At 46.1% G+C, this 22,618-nt stretch overlaps 1 protein-coding gene and 1 long non-coding RNA gene across 6 annotated transcripts in view; one reads left to right on the top strand and one right to left on the bottom strand.

The window, feature by feature from the left end:
• Positions 1-443: 443 nt before the first annotated feature.
• LOC310765702 lies at positions 444-19,010 on the bottom strand. Of its 2 annotated transcripts, none has more exons than XR_014549750.1 (2): positions 18,286-19,010; positions 444-4,977 (listed from the first exon to the last, which is right to left on the bottom strand). It is a non-coding gene; the product is annotated as an uncharacterized lncRNA (long non-coding RNA). The 2 variants fall into 2 exon arrangements; XR_014549751.1 differs by having other exon boundaries at positions 444-3,658.
• Positions 19,011-19,138: 128 nt separating this feature from the next.
• The window catches only part of LHX8 (LIM homeobox 8), a 185,899-nt gene continuing 182,419 nt past the window's right edge, over positions 19,139-22,618 (top strand). The window contains exons 1-2 of one of the 4 annotated variants that reach the window (XM_083621041.1): positions 19,139-19,596; positions 22,447-22,548. In XM_083621041.1, the coding sequence (XP_083477167.1) occupies positions 19,516-19,596; positions 22,447-22,548 (183 nt within the window). In that variant the 5' untranslated portion in view covers positions 19,139-19,515. Of the gene's footprint in view, positions 19,597-19,988; positions 20,741-22,446; positions 22,549-22,618 lie in introns of those variants that run through there. The other 3 variants (XR_014549733.1, XM_083621039.1, XM_083621040.1) reach the window with 3 other exon arrangements.

The raw sequence follows: 22,618 nt of genomic DNA, 5'->3' as shown, positions 1-22,618 counted from the left end.
TCCACCTCATAAGAAGACAATTTGGACCACTTGATAGCCCTTTGTGAAGAATTTGCACAACTCTTTGCAGACAAAAAATCACTTGGGTTATTTCTGACTTGGATGCCTTTGTTGATATAGGTCCATTGAATGTAACTTCATTCCCTGCTTGTTGAGTCGCAATGGAAACCTTTCAGCTTGTAGAACCCTAGGATGTAGACAGGATCCTTGGAGAGGTGAGGCCTACATACCATACATGTTCTTCACTATTGTCTGTCCAAACCATTTTGTAGAATTTATTGATTGGTTTAAAAGTTTTCCAAGCTACGTTTCAGCATAGCCCTCCCAAGGAACTTCACAATTTTTAAAAATAAAATCACATAAGATCACCTCCCCCTACCACAATAAAATCCAACAATCCTCTGATTAATGGGCAGCTACAGATAAAATTCAAACGACAGTGCTCCAACCAAATGTGGATTTATTGAATTTTTTATGAAGCCTTGAAGGTTCTTTCTAGAGCCACTCACACATATGTCCCTGGGAAAGGAATTTGTCAGGTGTGGGGCCACCACAGATAAGGCTCTGTGTCTAGTACCCACAAGATTAAGAGGCTGTAATAGGCCATGGGACCATTGTGTCCAGTATTCTGAGATTCTAAATATGAGGTTTATTGACGATGTCGGCACAAGATAATGCAAGATTTGCCATGTTATGATGCAAGCCTATACTAAAAATAATAGTAATTCCCTTTAAACTCAATAGGATTAGGTTCCCAGTTAAGTATGTTTACATTACAGTTTATGGCACAATACCATGTAAATTTACTTAGAAATAAGTCGCATTGTTTTCAGTTGAACTTACACTAGAAAATACACTTAGGCTTGCCAACTTGGTCTAGAAACAAATATGTTTCTGTCAAGTTGAGACTAACACTATCATAATAAATATTCCATTTTTATGCACTGCCAGATTAGGATATGTGGATTGTCAGGTTGAGCTATGTATAATCACTGTTAAATTATGCAAGTGATAGTAGTTACTCCATCACACCCTTCAAAGAATCTCATAGAAGCATTACATTTAGCTGATTGTACAAGGCATCATTGTATAACATTCCTGTAGCATATCCATTTATAACTACAACCACGTAGCTACTTCTTAAGATAATGGAATTACATATAAAAATGTGTGTTAGGATTCTCATGCATAATGGTTGTTGTTTTTTAAATGCAGCATCAACATACATGGTGTTACAGAGTAACATAATCGCATCATTTTCCCAAATTCAAATTCTGTCTTCCCTGCTTTGTGGCATCCAGGGTTGTCTTTGTTTGACATAGTCCCCAAGGAATGTGGATTGGTTCACCTATTTGCCTATTGAACCATTTCTTTGACGACATCACAGAACCTCTGACACAAGTCAGTTTGGCAGCTTGTGCCACTCTCTTATGATCAGGGCTGGGGAATCTGCGACCCTCCAGATGTTGTTGGATTCTATCTTCCATTATCTATTGCCATTGGCCATGCTGCCAATGGGAACAATTTCTGTGTGGCCACAGGTTCCCCACTTCTGGTTTATAGAGCTTTAGCTGTTGCATGGCAGGCAGGAAATCCAAAAGGAGCAATGGCTGGTAGTGTTCATAGAGATACGGTAAAGACATGGGGACAGTACAACTCTTCATACCTTTCTTAAAATTTGGACATAAAGCCAGTTGAAATCAATAGGGCTTGATTCCAAGTCAATAGGTTTAGGATCAAGCCTTTAATGTGAAACATAACTTTGTTTCTGTTGGGGGAAGATAATAACAGAGCTCAGTCCATAACAAATCTAATTTGCTTCTTGGTTGCCTTGGTTTTGGAGGTAGGTTGTTGTGCTTTTTTGTTTTGCCCTGGAGTTGCCTCTGTCTCCCAGGGTGGCCAGAAGGAAGTATTTAGTTTTTCTTGTTTATGTCATATAGTGTTGCTGTTTTTTATATATGTATAAAAACCTCCGTTCCATAATTACTTGCTGTGCTGTTGTTCCTTCATGGGTATAATGCAAGTCATGAGACCTGAAATGACTGTATACGTACAAAATATGTCCCTTTAGAGAAGCCAAAGAACACAAGAACCATCCTTTCCTTTGGTGGAGTTGTGAATGGGTTTTTCACTTGTTCTCTTAACTCCTCTTCCAGTTATTAAATAACTGGACAGCAGCCACCACATGGATCAGATGGAATTATTATGACTGAAGGTGAAGTGTGTGTGTGTGTGTGTGTGTGTGTGTGTGTGTGTGTAAAACTAGGCCTTGGCTTCTTTGGCAAGGACTTTAACACAAGTATTAGGGATAAACAGCCCACCCATCTTTGATGGTGGTATCAGGGCAACATAAAATCATAACACTACATTCTACACACAACATCTCCAGGGGAAATTGTAGGGTTGATTTAACCACACAACCACCCAACCAAAAAAAGAAGAATGGAAGAAATGGGGGGGGGGAGAGAGAGAAATAACACAGTTCCTTTCAAGACCATGTTCAATAGAAGGTATTTTCTCTTCCACGCAGTCAATAGCATGGAAACCTGAAATTACAATCACTATTGTTTGTGTTGGGTTAAACTCTGCTGAAATCAAGCTTCATTTATAGAAAGCGAATAAGCAAGCTAAAGTCGCAATTTGTTGAAACTGTGGTGGGAAGAGGGGAGAATTAGATTTTGCAAACTTCACACCAAATGAAGGTGGTTCAATACAAGCTGGAGACCACTGATTTGTCAAGTTCCCCCAGGGCCAACTTCTGGTTTTGCTGTTCTTTGCATGCACAAGCTCCCCACCTCCAATCACTAGCATCTCCAGGTAAAGCTGTCCCTTGCCTTAAATCCTAGACAGCTGCTGCCAGTAGAAAACCCTGAGCTAGACGGAGCAATGGTCTGGCACCTTCCTCTATTCCTAGCCAGTGAATTTTAGAGCAACGGTGGAGGGTGCTGTGGCCATGCGGATGTCTTTGGACTCCAACCTCCATCAGCCCCTGCCAGCCAGGTCAGTGGGCAGGATCCATGGGAGCTGTAGAATTCAACCACATCTGGAGGCCCAGTTTGCAAAGAACCTAATAAGTCCATCTTTGGATTCTGTGCAAGGGAAAAAAAACTTTTAAAGGAGATCCCAGGGCCTGGCTGCCTTTCTCTTGCCTGCCCCCTATCCAGTCGCAGGAAAGCCTCACAGTTCCACCCGCCACCAAGAAGCTGAAGATGAGCAGTTTGGGGAAGCAGCGGCGGGGATTGCTTCGAATAGCGGCGCAGCCCAATTCCAAGCGGCTCCGGGAGAGCAGCTGAGCGAGAGTCCTTCCTCCTCGGCCTCCGTTGCTGATTTTTTTCTGGCTCCGGCTGCAGCCGGAGGGCGGAGAGAGCGCAGGGTGTCCTGCGGGAAGAGCCCCGTTGCCATGGAGGTTTTTGTGGGTGTGAGTGAAAAGATACAGGGTACCTCTCACGGCCTTTATCCGGGAGGAGAGATGGAAGCGTTCCAATCCTTTCTTCCCCTGGAGGGCTGCCGGGGAGGCGAAGCAGGGAAGGCGGAAGGAAGGATGGATGGACAGCCGGAACCGCACTCGGAGCCCTCTTGTCCAAGCAGGACCAAGTGAAGCGCGCACCAGACTGTGGAGGAGACCCGGCCAGGGCAAACCCCAAGAGATCGGGGAATCCTGTGAGCAGGAGGGGAAAGAGAGGAGGAGGAGGAGAGCGAGAATTGTTTTTCCAGAGCCTCCAGAGGATCTACTACAAATGACTGGTTCCCCAGCAACACACAGCTCTTTCAAGAGGCTGGTTTTCCGCCGCGTTTCCGAGCGTGCATTATCCCTAAATGTGGAGCTTCGCTTGTAAATCTGTGTGAGTGTGTGATCGGGAGGGAGCAACCACGGTGGAAACCTAAACCCAAGGTTGCAGCCAACTAAGTGCTGTTCAGAGCAGATCCATTTGACATCAGTGGACAGCATCGTGCCCATTGATTTCAGTGTGGAACGCCTGAGTGGGATTGGATTGGGTTCAACTCTCAAGTTGCCATCCTATGCCTACTTACCTCTGAGCACTGGGCGGACAACTCTCAGCATCGCCACGCTTTGCACAACCAGAGGAAGAGTTCGGTGTAACAAGGGTGCCTTGCCTGTTGCAATTTTAATACTGCAATTTTAATACTTGGTTAAAGGCATTTCTTCATTTCTAGTCTTGCCTTTTAGGTGTGCTGGACCTTTCATTCTGTAATTGTTTTACTCCCACACGATCGAGATTTAGACTAGAATTCAATATACACGCTTACCTGGCAGGAAATGCCACTGAACTCAATAGGATTTAACAGATTGCGCTGTTCCACTGTAAACTCTTCGGGGCAGCGTTCTTTCTATTCAGTGGCTCATTTCACTTTCGAAAGGACCATGCGCACTGCTAATCTCTCTGGGTGCGCGCAGATATAGACATGGGTAGAACGATATTTTCTGACTTTTAAATCCTAGTTCTGGAAGGGATCATTTCCCTCTGCTGCTGTATAAGTCTGTCAGGATGCTTTAGGCATGAGATAATTTTAAATGGGGAGGGGGCAGATTGGCTCCACCTCTCTCTTTCCAACTCGGCATGGTGCGGTGCGCACCTTTGCGCAGGGCTCCATCCGGCAGGATGGCAGAAAGAGCGTCTCCCCGTTCCCCTCTGTATAGCCGTCTGCACCTTGTAAAAGCAAGAATCGAAGACAAAACAGATACGAATCGTTTCCTTCAGTAAAATTAGCTTTGGAGTAAGCAGACGCAGGATCGCACCGCACCAAGGCCTGACAGGAGGCGCTTTTCACTGGCGTGGAAAAGAAGACATGGGGGAAGGGAGGTCTGGCTGGGTTTCTTTTTTAAAAAAGCATATCCTTCTTTATGCTACTGTTCAAAGTTTATGCTAGGTTGTTGTTGTTTTTAAGGTGCCTGCAACGTTGCCAGTAAGAAGCTGCATCAGGGCCCTTGATATTTGGATAATGTTAGTTCTTTCACTGAGCAGGCGTGATGGAAGAATTTAATACACAGAGAAAGGGGGAAGAAAACAGAAAAATGGGGAGAAAAAGAGAGATTAGGTTTTAAGAAAAGGCGCATGCATTATTCCTCCACCCGGTCCGAAAGACCAATCTTAATACTTTGGAGAATTTTCTTTATGTCTGCCTGTCTTTCTACACTCCCCCCATGCGCTGTTACTTGCGAATAAGCCCCACTGAACTCCGTGGAGCTTCTATTTCCTCCTAAACGTGGGTCGTTGGAGCGAGCCGAGCGCCCTGCTGGCTGCTTGGGTGGGAGATGATGAAGTAATTGCTTGGATCGCCCGGTGAGCCAGCACACAAAAAAAGGAAAGGAAAGGAAAAAGTGGGAGGGAGAAAAGGAGCCTACAGAAACACAAACGCTTGTCTAAAGAAAGCGACTTTGCATTTTGAGAAGGCCCCAAAGCGTCATTCACAAGATCCGTGCTCCTTCGCCCCAAGGGGACTGGACCTCCCTCGGTCAGGCCAGCGAAAACCCAAACAAAAACCTGTCCTGTTTATTTATCTGATAAACGGCAGGGAATCGAATTGAAGCCACAGGCAAAATCCGCCTGAGTCCTTTGTTGTGGCCTGGCTAGGGGTCCTGCTTCACGCCCATTCCAGCCCTCACTTTCTCTCTGGCTACCGTTACTTCACAGCTATATGCTTACCTGGAAATTAAACCGATTACTCTTCTCCATCCCCCTCCCTCTGAATAAAATTTTAACGTGTCTTCTCTTTACCAACTTCTCTTTCCTCCAGTAAAACAAAATTCAGCAAACTAGCATGCATACTGCATTTCATTAACCAACTTCACTGCAAATAAATACTGGTTACAACACGTAATAACATAAGACAATAATATATTGTTAGTATGTCAAAAGGCACATTATACCGATAGGGTAATAAGGCATGCATGCAACAGATCCTTCCACCTTTCTTCTTTTTAAACTGAAAATTAAATAGGAATTTCCATGTGCACATGTTCCCAAGTAAGACACATCAGTTGTGAAATGTTCTTTTCTGTAGAATGGAACATGAATTTTGCTTTATGCTTAGGAAATTGGCAGCCATCTTTACTTTGTAAAATGACGCCTCAGGAAGAAGCCTGTCAGATCAGACCAAAGACCCATCTAGTCCAGTGTTCTCCTATCACAGGGGCCAGCCAGATGTCTATGGGAAGCTCACAAGCAGAGCCTGAGTGCAATAGCCCCCTTCCTTCCTGCTGTTTCCGGCAACCAGAATTCATAAGCATACTGCCTCTGACAATGGAGATAAAACATAGCCATCATAGATAGAATCTGCCAAGAACTATATCCTCCATGAATCTGTCTATAACAGGGTTTCCCAAACTTAGGTCTCCAGCTCCCAACATTCCTGACCACTGGTCCTGATAGCTAGGGATGGTGGGATTTGTAGTCCAACAGCAGCTGGAGACTCAAGTTTGGGAAACCCTGGTCTGTAAGAACATATGAACAAGGCTGACCCTATGGAGCTGTCATCCATATACCCTATCCCACACATAGGAGAGTTGAGAGTGTTCTGATTATGTGAATATTTTTTGGGAGGAAGGTTCACTCTGCATGCTTAGATGCTTTTTAGTTCTTGCTAAATTTAATATTGAACATCCCCTAATAAGTGTGTTTAGAACTGGAGCCATAATAGAGCAAGTTGTATTAAAAATGCTGGAAGCAAGCTTAAAAAGAGAACGTGGATTGGAGTCCCTAAGATGATTAGATGGTACCTAGTATGCCTCCAACACTGGCAACCAAGCTTGTGCCAAATGTATTGCTCTGCTTTCCTTTGGACCACATCAGTGAGGCTGAGAGTGGGGTCTTGTTGTCTGGGCAGCCCAGGGCCTTCATGCACAATGCCCAGGCTTGTGCCTTGGGGAGGTCACTTTGGTGCTGCTAAGACAGTGGTTTGACATCACTCCGCCCCTGCCCCCCCCGAGAGGCACACTCCATTGTGTCTTGAGACACAGACGAATGCCAACATACAACATACATCTTAACACACTTCCTGATTAGGAAATCCTACTAAAGACAGCAAGGCTTGCTTCTGAGTAATTGTGCCCAGACTTGTGCTGTTAGTCTCTTTATCAGAATCTAGCATAACCAAGGCATGGAACCAATTTAGAAAGCTGTTAACTGTCCAGACTAATGTGAACTTGAGAAAGCGGTACTGACTGTTATTTCAAACAAATGAGCAGGATGTTTTAAAGAGGAACTAACTAGCATTGTTGGAGATATCAGATCATGCAATTTGGTGTGAGCTAATGAACATTTTAACAAGATGGTGGAACAAAGTTCCAAAAGGAAGTAAACAAACAATATCAGTATTATCTAGGCCTGGGTAGACAAGTTGCAAAATGAAAGAGCCCAAAATGCACACAGATGCACAAAATTTCCTAACCTTTGAAATTATTCAGCTTCCCATGTATGGTGAAGAGGGGTGTATGGAAGTATCCCTGCACAGCTTTGCAGTGCTGGGGAAATCCCAGCTCTCTGTTGCATTTCCTACAGTAGAGTATACTTCCTCTGGGTAAGTCAATATGAATCCTTTCTGTATCAGGTAGCAGCCATTGTCTTCCTTTCAGCTGGGTAGCAAATCAGTGATGAAAGGGGAGGAATGAAATCTCCACTGGGAGATTCCATTTTCCTTTTTTCTTCTTTGAGATGTGGCAGACACTAGAAAGTGCACAGAGGGACAACATACTGGCATCCCAACTTGATAAACTTCTCCTGTGTCTCAAATCCTCTTATTCACTTTACCTGATTGTGGCTCAGTTGCTCACACAGCCTGATGTAGGCATGGATAGTGGCTCCCATCGATGAAGTTCAGCATGGATATTTGAAACCTGTCCTCTGAGAATAGTTCCCTCCCCCAGTGAGGACAGAACAACAGCAACATTTTGTATGCTAGATTTTGTATGCTACATTTTGTATGCAACACTTTGTTGCATTTTTGTACTTTTTAGTAGTTAGTACTGATGAATTTATTGTGCATTTTTGTCATATTAGTGCTGTTTTAGTTTTGTTGTGTGCTGCTTAGCTATGTTTTTAATATATCAAGGGTATAGAAATTGTCTTAACTAATTAAATAAATGATTTCGTGGAGGGGGGGAATCATCACACAGGCCACATGGAACTCAGTAGCCATACCAGTGACGCCACTGTTAGGCAACAAATGCTGTTCAGATTTTAAGTACCATTAGTGGCATAACTCCAGTGGTCAATAAACTCCAAGCTACTCTCTTCCTTTGCTGCTGCTGGGGCTATTGAGTTACCCACCGTCAAGTGAGGCTGGATCTGTCAGCAGCTTCCCTTCATGGTGAATCACTGAGCTGCAGGTGGCAGCTTGTCAGTGACATATGTATCTTCAGGACTGAACTGACTCTGCCAACCCATGGGAGAGGAATAATTGGTGCTCTTCTGTGCTGGAATAAAGGGTTCTGTTCCAGCTGTAATTTGCATGAAAATATGGACTACCTGGTTTCATGCATGGTCTTTGCTATCTTTGCTGTCTTATTATTTTGTAGAAAGACAGGATAAAAATTATTCACAATGTGGCACAATGTGCAACATCACCTCTCTCATATGCAAGTATCCTTTGACCATGCTGTGTCCCTAGCCTCAATACTGTACACCAGAACAAGCAAACTTCCAAATTCCCATTCCTGATTATTAGCAGGGCCATCCACATCATTAGGTGGGGTGAGGATACTGGGTGGGGGGGGGGACTGCCAACAAAACCTTGGAGGACATTAAATGCCTTGTCAAACAGTCTGCCCTACACTCCCTAAGCTTGCCTGCTGCCTCAAATGCAATGGAGGCATTCAGTGCTGAAGTAAGATTCAACTGCCAGTTGTCTCTATATGTGGAATTCTGGAAAGTGGTGCCACCTTGGTTTTAGGCACCAAAACATATTGGACTGGTCCTGGGTGTCAGGCCTCTGTGGCTGAAGCAGCTTCAAGATTTGGTGTAGCTGTAATAGGCCTCAGCCAGTCTGGATTTTACTACATTTTACTACACTGGTTGCTGCAAGACAGAGTGTACATCCCAAACTCAGAGTGCATGACAATAGTTAGAATAGGAACACCACCTCTGTGGAGTGTAGGGCAGTCCAAAGTTAACCAACTCACTTCAGTGCCCCATCCACATTAACTATATTGATATCAGCAGCAGCAGCAATATTCTCATCCTGCATTTCTTCCATGGAGCTTAAGGTGGTGTACATTGTTCTCCTCTCCTGCATTTTACCCTCACAACAACCCTATGAGGTAAATTAGACTGAGAGACAGCGAGTGGCCCAAGTTCACCCAGTCAACTTTATGACTGAGTGGGAATTTGACCCCTAGTCTCCCAGGTCCCAGGCCAGCACTCTAACCCTGGAATAGGCCCTCCAGATGTTTTGGACTACAACTCCCATCAGCACCAGCAAGCACAACCAAACGGTTAGGGCCGATTTCAGTCACACCACATTTCTTACCTGAACCAACCACTACATCACAGTGACTTTCTAACTACACAGTGTTTCAAGCCAATTTGTAATGAATCAAAACAGTCCCTGTGGTGGCAGGTAAATAAAACACACCTAGGCTACTGCTAGTAGGACTCTGGTTGTGTACACACCATACATTTAAAGCACATTTAAGTTCCTGGGAACTGTAGTTTACAGAGCAACAATTCCCAGCATCCTTAACAAATGACATTTGCTGTCTCATAGGTAGCCAGGTTTTTTCTCCGTTCTTAATGCCTGTCCATTATTACATCTCTTGCTTCCCAAAACTCATTTTATCCAACTCCAGTAGAGTGGCCACGTTAAAAATAATTTAAATAAAGATGACAGGAATCTTCCGCTTGAATAGCTGTCCAGAAGAGGGAATTCTTTCAGGAGACTCAACTCCCCACTACTACTAAAGATGCAGGAGATCTGTTTTCCTTTTCATCTATCCTAAATTTCAGATTCAGGGCTGTATCCATCCTTCAATTGGCTAAAGCCCCAGATGTCTCTTCATTCTCTGGTGTGGTGTTTTTCCACTGCCTGCTTCATTGAATCATTGTAAACTAATCCCCACCCCACACATAGACATATACCTTTGCCAGGAGAAGTATCATTGGGCCCATCCATCAAATATGGTTTAGTTTAGACAATGGCTACATTCCTGTCTTTTCATATGTTAACTTATTACACAACTTGGTTGGAGGAAAAAATTTATCTGGCATAGGGATGACAAATTTAATCTGCCCTGAAGAACTGGGGGTGAGTTCCTGGCATATTTGGGATGAAGGAAATGGGAAATCTAGACACCCCATAGCGTGCTCACAAAAGGGGGCCAAACAAGTTGTCATTGCCAGTATGCATATGTATACATACACACACACAAACACAGCAAACACATCTTCATCACTCATCACCCCCATCCCCTGTACCACTGATTAACAAATATTTTTATATAAGCAGTGTGCCTTTCATGTTAACATTTTGCTTTTTATACAATTATTTTTGCTGGTGAAAAATAACTTTAAAAAGTCATGACATACTGTGAAAACTTTGAAAGTCACTCTGCAATTTGGGAAGAATAAATACGGTTGCCCCAGTAAACAATCTGGTGAAAGTTCATCAGCCGCAATTCTATTAACTCAATGGGATATATGATGGAGTCTTATGTACACGTACCTACCAGCTGAAATTAGTAGGACTGATTCTGAGTAAATACACGTAAGGCTGAGATTTAAGCACACTAATTTAATCTGGATTGGGTGCTTTATGCAGATATACTTCTCTCCTTCACCTGTTTCCTTTCCATCATTTTTCTTGAGCTTGCAATTACACCAATTAGTACCAATTAGAAGGGTGGCTTGACTCTGTAAGGCAGGGAGGCTGTGGTTGCTCAGTGGTAAGTGAAAAGTTGCCTGCGTATCCTTAAAGAATCTATATTATTATTTTATCTATTATGGGATAGAACCTATGACACTACAGACTGGTTTCAAATCTGAGCACCACCTGCTCCCTCCAGCAAATCTAGACTCAGGGCACTTCCACACAGCAGTTTATTATGGACTCTGTAGTGCTCATGCATGCAAGCATTCCTTCCCCCCCCCCCCGCCCCCAGCATCCACATGAAGTCATCCTCATCCAACTGCCACCCCATATTTTCTTCCCTGCTACACATTGCCACCACCCTTTAATCCAGAATTTCTGTTAGGGGGGGTAGTCAACCTTATCAGTCCCCCCACCCCCAGAAAAGATAAATCTAGAATAAATGGGGAGGAATATATAAGGTGGTATTTTAATGAGGGCAACATCATGTGGCTTCTGCACAAAACCTGCATGCATGATCAGCCCTGAGTCCTCAATAAACTGCCATGTGGAAGCATAATCCTGGTTTGCCACGAGTTCAGCTAAATGGCAATGCATGTTTATATCTTGCTCTAAATCTAGGCCCCAATCCTACCTGTCATTTGCTTTTACGTGACATTTATACGACATTACTTATATAAGACTCTTGTGCACATCTCAGCACCAACACAGCATCATTTGCACACAATTTCTTCTCCTAGCAGAGATTATTATGATGCTCCAGCAAAGAGAGAGTGGTACCAACAGCTAAGATGGGAGAATCCCACATCTTTTGCTTTCATCCTATGGTACAGATTTGAGGACATTCACAGTTGAAATCATATGCATGTTTACTTAGTCCTAAGCTACAATCATAAACGCATTTAATAGGGAGTAAATTCTACTTCAGAATAAATATGCATTGCTTTGCACTGTTACTACTTTTGCAACAGAATTGTGGGTTTCATGTTGGACACAACAGGGAAATACTGCAGTCTAATTACACAGGCAATGGGATTTAGGGAGTTTATTTCAGAAGTCCCTAATTTGTTCAGTTAGGCATTTTGAAAGAGACCGTTTTATTTTGTCTTTGTTATCACTTATTTGCATCACAGGCAGCCCAATTGTCGGCACATAACAGCTAAGCTGCAACCTTATACACAATTACCTGGGAGTAAGTTTCTTCACTGAATTGACGTTTGAGTTGATACATACAGGATTGTGCCATTAGTATGTATAGATTGGAATTCAGTGGAAATCCCAGGGAATTCAGTGGAATTCCCTGCTGAATATAAACTTGCAAATGATGGGATTGTATATTTTACATTGGGCTATAAGACCTAAGTGAATTCCATTGCAATTAACGGAGTGCCAAATAAAGCTTATATATAAGAAAGGACTGGTTTTTATTTATCAATAAAGTGGTCATGCTGAGTTAAGCACTATAGTGCTGAGTTAAGCATTATAGTGCAAATGTTGTGAACCAATCTTCCTAGAAACTAATCTGAATAAAGGTTAAACAAAAACCTATCCTTTGCTTCAGTCTCTGGAGACTTTCCTTCAGTCTCTAGAGAAGCACAAAGAGAGAATGTAAACAAATATTTTAAAACCTCCAAACACTGGATATTGCACGAGGATCCAGTGGAAAGCGAAAGTACTGTTACTTTCTGCCTATCAATATCCAACCCATCATTTGACTATTTAGAATAAAGTCCCCCAATTAAACGACTCCTGCACACGATTCGAAGGAATACCATTAGCTCCTGTTCATTTTAATGCCAGATTTTTCATTGGGGGGGGGGGACCAATTCCATGGAATTTACTTCGGAAAAGACATGCACTACTACTACAGTCCTATGTAATCCGCCTCGAAAGCTGGACTCAGGAGGCCTTTCCTCCCAAAACAACAACAAATATCCAAGTGCAAGATTCACTGAGGCACGAAGTTTCACCGACAAAGAGAATTTACCCCTGTAGGTAACGGGATGCAGAGAACGCAGCCTATGAGCTGGGCTAGGAAACGCACAACGAAAAGCCCAACCTGCGTTTACAAGAGCTTCAAAACACGAACATTAGTAGCAGTTGCCGCGCTGTGATTTCAGTGGCACCTCTAACGCTGCTTAGGATCGGGCTGCGCAGGGCAGCTAAAGACTTGGTTCTTAGTCCTTAGTTAAACGATGTTAGGGAGTCGTATTGGTTGACAATTTCAGTGGTGTTTGCAACTGACTCGACCGAAGACGTTATACACAAAAAAGGTATACTTTTGGCCTTTATTGCAAAAGGGAGGAAAAAGCTGCAGTCAGACCAAAATATAATGGGGTGGAATATTGCATCCCCGCCCCAACACCCGTTCCGAAAAGTATCGTCTGCTGCATTTTGGAAGATTTGAGCTAGCCAAAACAATATGCAAAAATATTCCACCCAAATTATTCAGTATTCTCTCCTCTTTCTTCAGCATTCAGAATTATTGCTGAAGGCTATTAGAAAGACCTACGTTATATGAAAATGCGCGCACAACCCACGCACTTTCGCACTTCCCAACCATAGGGAAATTCTCCTTTTTCCCCTTCTTTTATCTTCTTCCCTCGTCTTTTGTTGTTGTTGTTTACACTTGATAGAGAATTTCAAAAATGAGAGCGGGAGGTATAAAAAGATGGCATCTTAAATTGTCCAATTCAGTATTAGGACAACGGAGATGTATTTTAGTCGACTTTCAAAATAAACTAACCCCAACTCAAAAGCACAAACCGTAAGAGTCTGCAAGTTCCCTACATAATTTCTTAGGACTATCAACAATGTGTTCGCACGCGCGCACAGCAACAATGTGCAGTTAGCATTCCTCGAGTGAGCAGCGTTTTCCTTGTCAACCAACTGTAACTGATAAGCTTTCATCAGATTTCTCTCTCCCACTCCAGTTTTTACAGCATCTGTGACTGGGGACAGCGGCAAACGCCTGGAATTGAGCTACGGTTTGAAGCTCGCTCGCTCGGGCGTACAATTGCTCTGAATTATTTTTATTTTCAAGTAAATGTTTACCAGTGGCCATCAGATGCACTATTAGCCACATGATTTCTAGATGCATTGGGTTCTGAATATCGCTTTGGGGAGAAAGTAGAAGATTTCGCTACATTTTGGCATTATTTTCCCTTCCTCGAAATACATTTCAAAAGTATGGAATAGTTTTGGGCACTAGCCAGTTGTAAAGACCACGCTCCATCTCTCTCCTTTGGACCTGATATACTTTGACCACTGTAATCGGAATCTATTTACGCAAGCTTATTTTTATTTATTTTTATTATTTATTATTAACGAATACGTTCAAGACTTTTTGTGCGTTTGTTTTAATGTTGGTTTTATTTCTGTAGGGAGGCGGGCCCTGGCACGCCATTGCTTTTCCAAATTCTCCCCACGTTGCCGAACGATTTTAGGAGGGCGTTGGGGAATAAGAAATACCCACAAGAATACATCTTGCGCCATGTGAAAAACGAAGCACAGTGAAAAGAAGAAGAAAACAAAACTTTTGTTTGGAAATCTCGGGGCAGGCTTTCCAACGCCGCTTTCCAGATCCCATCGGGTTTTCAACACGTTCGGCAATGTGGTTTTCGACCTTAGAAGGTCGTCCTGTCATCTTCTTGCAGGCTTTCCCTCCGCATTTAGGTAGGAACCAGGATGGAAATGCATTTTAAACCCCTCCATCTTTTTTTCTTTCTTGCCTTGCCACTTATTTGGGAACAAACTCCACTGCACATAATGAGATCTACATCAGAGTAAACCGGTAAAGGATGAGAAAAAGGCAAAAGCACACAACAGCAGTGCCATCCGGGCATGCTTTAAATGTTCTAGGTTGTTACTTTGAACGCTGATTTCCAAATTCTTGCACAAAATCCACAGCAATCATCCTAATGAATGGGAAGAATTCAGGAAAGGTTTGCCGCAGTCAGAAATGTCTTGCAGATTCCAATATCTTCTCATACTACTTGAATCTTGTCACTGATTTCCCTAGGACTTAAGGTTGCAACTTTTTGCTGAAAGATCTTCCGCTTACTTTAGATTTTGCAACTTTCCCCACAATCCTGCTGGGACCCCCCCCCCCCCACTTGCAACCAGATTTTGTCGTTGTTGTTGTTGTATAAATCGTGGACTGATCCGGTGCTAAAAGCAGGCTTCGCAACCTTTTGCAGACGTTCCTTATCATTTGCAGATAAGAAAGGGCAATCCGAGGACAGAGAGGAAGAGAAACCCTGCGGAAGAAACGAACCGAGTTGTTTTAACCTCTCTCGGCAGCACCCCTCAAATCTCCTTAAACCTTTACTGCTTGCTAATATGTCTTCAACGACTCAAGAAATTAAGGAGATCTTGTTGGGAATGGTTGGCCGTCTCTGAAATGATTGAAGCAAGTCTTGGGGAGAGTCAGATAAAGCAGAATTGTTTGCAGTGACGTTCCACGGACGGACTTACGTCCACGTAGGTGTTTTGGGGATCGATGCTTTGCATACATACTTACAAGCAATCACCACAGAATCGGAGTCAGTGGGCAGAGCGGACTGCAGGGTAGTCATAGCAGGTGGCGAGCATAAGGATTGCTACAGATAAAAGACATACGTTTCTGTATCTGGTGGCAGCACCAAAGCTCTTCCCAACACAAGGAAACCAGACGACAACTCTAGGCACCTACAGGGTTAACGGTGCCCCCAGAAATGCCCGCGGTGGGTGGGAGGGGAGAGAAAGCAGCCCAAGGCGGAGTCCTAAAATTAAAGCACGATTCTTCTCTAAGCAGCTTAAATGCAGGCTTCCTGGTGTCCAAATTATTTTCCCTTGATTCTATCTCATTTCCGATCTCGCCGTCCCGCACCAGTCATTAGTCCTTTCTCGACAGATTAAAGAAGTCTGAGACCTCCCAGGGAAACGGGGAGGCTCCTGCCCGGGCTGTAATTGCTTGCACCTTTCAGGTGAAGGCCCCAAACACGTGTTTCTACTCTGCTGGGCGATGGGCAAAAGAAGATCCAGGCGACAGAATCGTAGAGTTGGAAGGTAACCCGAGGATCATCTAATCCAACCCCCTGAGTGAGTTAGTTAAAGTGCCTTAACAAACAAACAAATCAATCCCCATTCTTTTGCTGAGTTTCAAGGCCAATGTTTTGGCAGTACACTGCGAGTATGGTACACTAGGATGCCAAAGTAACAGGAAGGTTATTGGGTTATTGCAAATCAGCCTCCAAACCAAGTATGGAGTTATCTCAATCCGATCCCAAGACACACTCAAAAAGTTTGTGGCTTACAGTGGAGGAGGGCAACGGCAACATCACCAACATCGCTCAGTTGTGTGTGTGAGGATTTTGCATCCCCTTGTTTAAGGGTAACCGTCTCATATAGACACATTTCTCATTCAGACACAAAGGAGAAGACCTATTAGCCTGCTTTTCGTGGTGTTAAATGCCAACCCCCCCCCAGCCCTCCTCCGGAAGTGCCGATACGACTTCCGCGATGGGTGGAGAGGGCTGCATGGCCAATACTGCTGGGAAGGAGCCATGGAGCGGGTGAATCAGAGCTTTGGCGGTCCTCCCATCGCTTCGCGTTCGAGCCATGGCAGGAGGCTAATAATAGCCTCAAAAACAAGAGCAGACCCACAAAGAGGGTGATTTAATGGAAGAAATATGGAAACGATGGAAGATGATGAACCGGCAGCGAGTCTTGGGAGTGAAAAGTGATACAGCAGATAAATAAAAGTCCGACTGAATGCAAACTGCGCATTTTGTAATAAAGAGCAAGATATCTTCCAGCATATTTTCTTTCAGCTTCCTAAATGGAAAGCAAGGACGTCGCATAAAAGATGGTGATGATCCACTGAGACACTGTATCACCTGCAATAACCTCTTCCCTGTCCAGGTTACCGGGGCATTTTTAACTCCCCCACCCTCGTCCTGCAATATGTCGGGAAAGATCGTGGAATCTGGGTTTTTGGGGGCTTGACCAAGCGAGGCTGGCGAATGACAGCCCACATTTGGGGCAGATGTTTTCTATAGGATGCCGAGCTAATTACAACAGCAAGCTGAGCCATTTTTAAATTTTGGATGAAGATTCTGTTTCTCAAACCTGATTGATGGTGAACGTGGCCGGGTAGGGGCTATATATATATATATATATATATGATGGAAAGAAACCCTGGGGAAAGGGAGGTGAGAAGAGGGGATAGCTAGTTTGGCCGGCAGCCCTGGAAACTTAACGTCGATCCGGAGCCCACGTCTGCCTCTCTCTTCCCGCAGCAGGCTCAATCAGTTGCGCCTAGGCCAGCGCGCCGGTTTGCCCCGTCCTGAGATCATCCCTCCAAACGCGTCTAGGCTACTGTCGCCTGGAATGTTGAGAGCCACGGTTCGCTGCGCTCCGCGGATTTTCCCGCCGGCGCGCGACTTGCTTGGATCAGCCGCTCTAGCTAGCGCCAGTGGCTGTAGCCTCGGGATTCCAGAAAAGCACACTCACCTTCCTAGGGAGACTTGTCTCCCAATTTAACGTCTCATTAACTTCTGAGAGGCATCCAAGCCCGGGGGAAGGGGGGTGGTTCTCGTCCAAAGTTGGGTCTCTCTGCATTTGCTCTCTATTTCGCGGCTATGGGGTTGCGATCCTAGGCACGCTTGCTGTGGAATAAAAGCTCCAATGGACTCCGTGGCAGTTAACTCGCGAGCAGCACTGTCTGCACCTCTGCGGCCTTCCCGGGTATCTATTTTATGAGCCCGGTTAGAAGAAAGACACGCGGCACGCGGCAAAAAAAGAGAGAAGAAAATAAATCTACAAACAACCACCAGCTCCATCCATGAGGTCATAGCGAGGAGAGATTTTCAGATGGGGAAGAGGAGGAGAGAGGCGATTTAGGATTGCACAGAATCTGCGGTTGTTTGTGGTCTGGAAAGGAATGATGCTCTGGCTAAAGTTGCGGCCACGGGAGGGAGGGAGCCCTTCTAGACTTGACTGGTGAACAAACGTGCACAGGATCAAGGTGTAGCTCGCCGATCCTACAAAAGCGTTTGCTTGGGACAAGCAGCCCAACCTGCTGTCAAGTTAAGATGTTCAGGATCTAAACCAGAGGCTGTAACTACAGAATCGGCCCCACTGTATCCGCTGAGACTTACTTTTGAAATAAGGATGAGATGTGATAGAATTCTCTGCACGCGTAACTAGAAGTAAATTTGACTAAAAGTTATAAGGACTTCTCCCTACTCAAGATGAAGCTCGTAAAGACCTGTCATATTTATTATGCTCTCCAAGCCTTTGTGGACTTAAATCCACTTTATCAGATCATGCATGTTTGGGTGCTCATTTCATTTCCCTCTGACCTCTCGAATAGGACTGGCTAATCTGAAGTAAAACTTGCTGAAAGAATACCCAGACGTTCAGACACTACGTTGGAAAAATCAGAATCCCGGTCTCCGGAATATAAACGTGGTAACTCACCTCAGCAACGGAGAAATCTGGTTTTAGCTTCCGATCCCAGAATCGCTGGCCGTTCCCCTTGCGGCTAGGGAGAAAAGAGATGAGAGGTGTTGTTGTTGTTTTTAAAAAAGATGAATGACACATTGGGGGGGGGGACTTGCCTGCGACGCTTTCCGAGAAACAGTCAACGCGAAGCCACCGGATTGTCGCCCCCTGCTTTGACAGAAACGGGCTCGCTTGCTGTAAGGTGCAGCGGTCCTTTGGGACGTCGCAGCCCTTGTTGAGATCTGCTCCACCCTGTCAAGAAAATGTCGCGCCTCTAGCTAAGAGAGATAAACCGAATTTAGCAAGCAGGGGGTGTCCGGGGCAGTCTCCCACTCCGCGACCGCCGACCTCCCACCCCGCCAGCGCAAGACTTTATAAGTTAGTTAGCTTTCCCCGCGATCTGATTCTTTTCTCTCTTCCCCAATCGGAGTTTGGGGTTGCTCAGATGTTCTACCGCTTTCCCTTAATGGCAGAGGCGTTTATCACAGTGATAAAGAACCGTCTGAGGCCAACGCAGTTCCTCTCTCTCTCTCTTTACTCCAGGTTTATGCAATGTCTGCTGCTGCGATTAAGGATGGTGGAAGCCACGCGATTGCCTGTTGCGCCCTCCACCTTGGCTTGGGTTCCCCGGACATAGAAAGCGCAAGGTTTGGCAAGGAGGAGGGGAGAAAGCAGGGTGGGTGGGTGAGTGGATGAGAGAGAGAGAGGTGAAGTGACTAATCCAAAGTTAGCACACTCCTGTGCTTCTCTCTCCCCCCCCCCCGACACACACACTTCTCCTTTTATACATATATATATATTAAAAAACCCGCTCCCTGGAGCGCGCTTGCTTGTAGCGATAAAGATCTGAACATGTACAGAAGGCGGGTTTTACACGAGGAGGTGAGGCTCCAGCAGCCAGCCAAGAGGCTTTTGCGGGAAGAGGTTCCACCCACTTGAAAACAAAACTTTCCCCCCCTCCAGGGTCTGACATCAGTGGAGTCGGGTAGGGAGCTCGGGAAGAGGGAAGCGGAGAAGACGAGGGGGAGCAAGGACTGGAGGCCGACGAGGAGGGCCGGGCGTTGGCTATCTTCTCCTTGATACTTTTCGAAACTCGCCCAAGTCGCTTTTTTCCTTTTTTCCTTTTTCTCCTGCGCGGAAAGGGAGGGAGTGGGGGCTCCGTCCTTTCTGGAGTTGGTATGTGAGGAGCGCTCCCAGCCCAGTGCCATGTATTGGAAGAGCAACCAGATGTTTGTGTGTAAACTGGACGACAAAGACGTGCCTGCGCTTCGCCTCGCGACGGAAAAGGTGAGCCCGCTGCCTCTTCTTCCCCCTGCGAAGACGAGAGACCCTTTTCCTTAAGCGGATTGCCTCCCTCGCAGTCTGTGTAAAAGTGGAGTGGATCCGAATTTGCCCCCAGAGATACCAGCTGCTATGCCCTTTGCTCCGGAGTAGTTTCATTTCATTGCAGCGGGGGGGGGGCGAATATTTCGCGTTAAGCGGTTTGCTCATCGCAGCTTAAGACCCGTCCAGGAATTCCCCCCCCCCCAATGTTATTTTAATTATATTTCGTAATTTTGTAAAGTATCCCCACCCCCACCCCTCCTCTTCCTTTGAAATGCGCTTTTTCGTGTGGTGGAAGCGATTTCCCCTTCCACTCCTGAAGGCAAATTGGCACGGTTCCACCTAACGTCTGTAAGCGCTTGACACCCTTTACTTGGTGTGTCTGTGTGTGGAAAGCTTCGGGTTTTGTTTTGTTTTGTTTTAACTGTAGATCTAAAATATAAACAAATACCTGAATTTCCAGCTGAAAAGGGAAAAAAAAGAAATAAAGAAAAGCGCGCGCGAGCACACGAAAACAAGTTTAGTAGGAAACGTCCGCAGGGGAAAGAGAGAAATCGAATATTTGGTGCACGGAGGACTGACACCGCTTCCACTTCTTACGAAGGACGCCGCTTCGACTTCATACAACGGAGTAGTCCCTTAAGGCATCGCTGGCTTTTGAGGATTTTTTTTACCGTGCCCCGATTTCGCTTCGAACTGTCCCTAAAGCAAGCGGGTGACAGACGTGAGGCTTGCATGACCTACTTTTTCTTTTGGTGCCAAAGCCAAACCGTTTAGAATTAAAGAATCTGCATTGAGTTTATCAGAACTGATGGGAGCTCGCGGCCGGTCCACCCACCAACGCATCCATACATCCCTCCGTGTCGGCAGCATAATTTAGAGGGGGTGGGCAAGTCTTTTCGTTGCTGCTGCTCAGCAGTTGGTAGCCAGGAGTCCTTTGCAAACCACCCAAGGACCTGCCAGCAGACTCGTATCTGTCTCCCGTTCACCCCTCTTTTAAAAGGCAGTTAATTCCAGCGGTTTTGGGTCCCCCCCGTACATCTGTGGCGATCGGCGCGGTCAGAATCCTCCAAACTAGCTCGGCTGCCTTCGATGGGGCTACTCCGGGGTAAGTGATCGCAAGCAGCCTTAAACCAGACCACGAGCCAAACCTTCAAGGGCCGCCGCGTTTCCTAGTCTCTGTTCAAGGAATTCTAAAAATGAATGCAATATACTTATTCACTGGAATCATAAAACCGTAGAGCTGGAAGGGACCCCTGGCCTGGGGGTCATCTAGGCTAACCCCCTCGCAATGCAGGAATTTCAGCTAAAGCACCCATGACAGATGGGAATAGAAGCCTTGCTTGAGCCAAAACGAAAAGACATTTAAACCAGAGCAAATTGTTTACAAGGGCTCGAGCAGAGCCTGTTGGGTTGGGGTTGGTTTTTAAAGGGTTCTGGGGGATAGTGTCCCCCCTTTTTGCTGTAACCTTCCTGCCTCTTTCCATTGTGTTTTATACTGCTTACCTGCGCATGGGAAATGTCAAATCGTGCGCTGCATCTATAGACGCCGGTGGGGAGCAAGTCCCATGGAAACATGCAGGGTTGGCTTCTGTGTAGGCCCGGGACGGTGGATGGCGCGCAGCCTCTTCCGTCGCAAAGATTTCGGCAAAGCAAGGAGCCGGTGGACTAGCTGCAACCCGGATAAAATTATTACGCGGGGTCAGGAACGTGTCCCCGAAACTAGCTTTGCCTCCTTCCACGAGGCTACTCTGGGCAGACCCATTTATACCCCGGATCGGGGCGCTCTAGATCGGGTCGGGCTCCGTTTAGCCCCGGCCCCGGCTATGGAGCCCGATGGTCAGGGATGATGCAGGAGGGCGCAGTGCCCGTTACCTCCGCTCCAGATGATCTCTCTCACATTTCATCTTGGCGATTCAGGTGAATAGGACATGCATCGCCCTCACTGACATCTTAACCGCTGGGATTGGGGGGTAATTAATCCGCATCGAGGTGGCATCCCTTGCCAGGGAGCAAAGCTCCATTGGAAACAGTAATCGGGTTCAGGATTGCACTGCGACTTTGGATGGAGTCGGCTGCTTAGCTAAAGGGGGCTTTGGGCGCGGGCTTGACGGGCCGAGGGTCGCCCTCCGCCGGCTTTGTTCCGCGCGCCTAATGGAGGCGAGCGCAGCGCCCTGGCGGAGTTGGCGCGAGCGCTTTTGTCCCTCGCCTCGCTCGGCCTCGGCCGCGCCAAACGGCTTCATCAAGCGCGCGCCCTCCCTCCAAATTGGCCAAGGGGGCCATTGTGTTTAATGACCCCCCGAATTAAATTCAGCTGGCTGGTTTCTATTCTCCTCCTTTCTCTTCTGGTGACGTTCCCTTCTTCCTCTTCCCCCCTTTTTTTGTGCCCTCAGCTTAACGAAATAAATAAATCCTCGAGTCTAAGCAGCAGCGCCTCGGCCTGTTGACTTCGGCTCGAGTGCTTAAGTGGCAATTTACACCTCGGAGGCCCCAAGCTGGAAGTGGCAAGGCGGGCTCTAATTGCGGAGGGTATTTGGAGGCCGCGCAAGCTGAGGCATTTTCATTTAAATCGTGCCCGGCACGAGCGCCGGGCGGGCGAGGTCTTGGGCTGCTGCTGGAGGAGCGGCAATTAGTGCTCAAGGGCCCCATTGAAGCGCTTATGCCTCGGGGCCGACTTCGCCCCCTAATTGCCGCCGTTTAGTTTTGGCTGGAGGGGAGGGAAGGATGGTCGGCAGCCCCTCTTTCCTTCTCCTATGACGAGCCTCAGTTTTCGGCGGCCTTCGGCGAGCTTAGCCGTCTGGTCTTTCTTCGCAGTTCCCGAGGCTCATGGCTGAGGAGTGTGGGCGAGTAGCAGTAGCAGCGGCGGCGGCGACCGCGACTGGGAGAAGACGGAAAAGCGCGGGAGAGACGGGGCTGGTAAGTCGGCGAGACGCGGGTGGGATGGAGCGACGAGAAACGGACTTTCCTCCTAGTCCGTGAAGGGAGC

This window comes from Podarcis filfolensis (genome assembly GCF_964270895.1).
Source record: "Podarcis filfolensis genome assembly, chromosome: 6".
Taxonomy (NCBI): domain Eukaryota; kingdom Metazoa; phylum Chordata; class Lepidosauria; order Squamata; family Lacertidae; genus Podarcis; species Podarcis filfolensis.
Note: the sequence above shows the minus strand (reverse complement) of the source record. Positions and strands in the feature narration are given on the sequence as shown.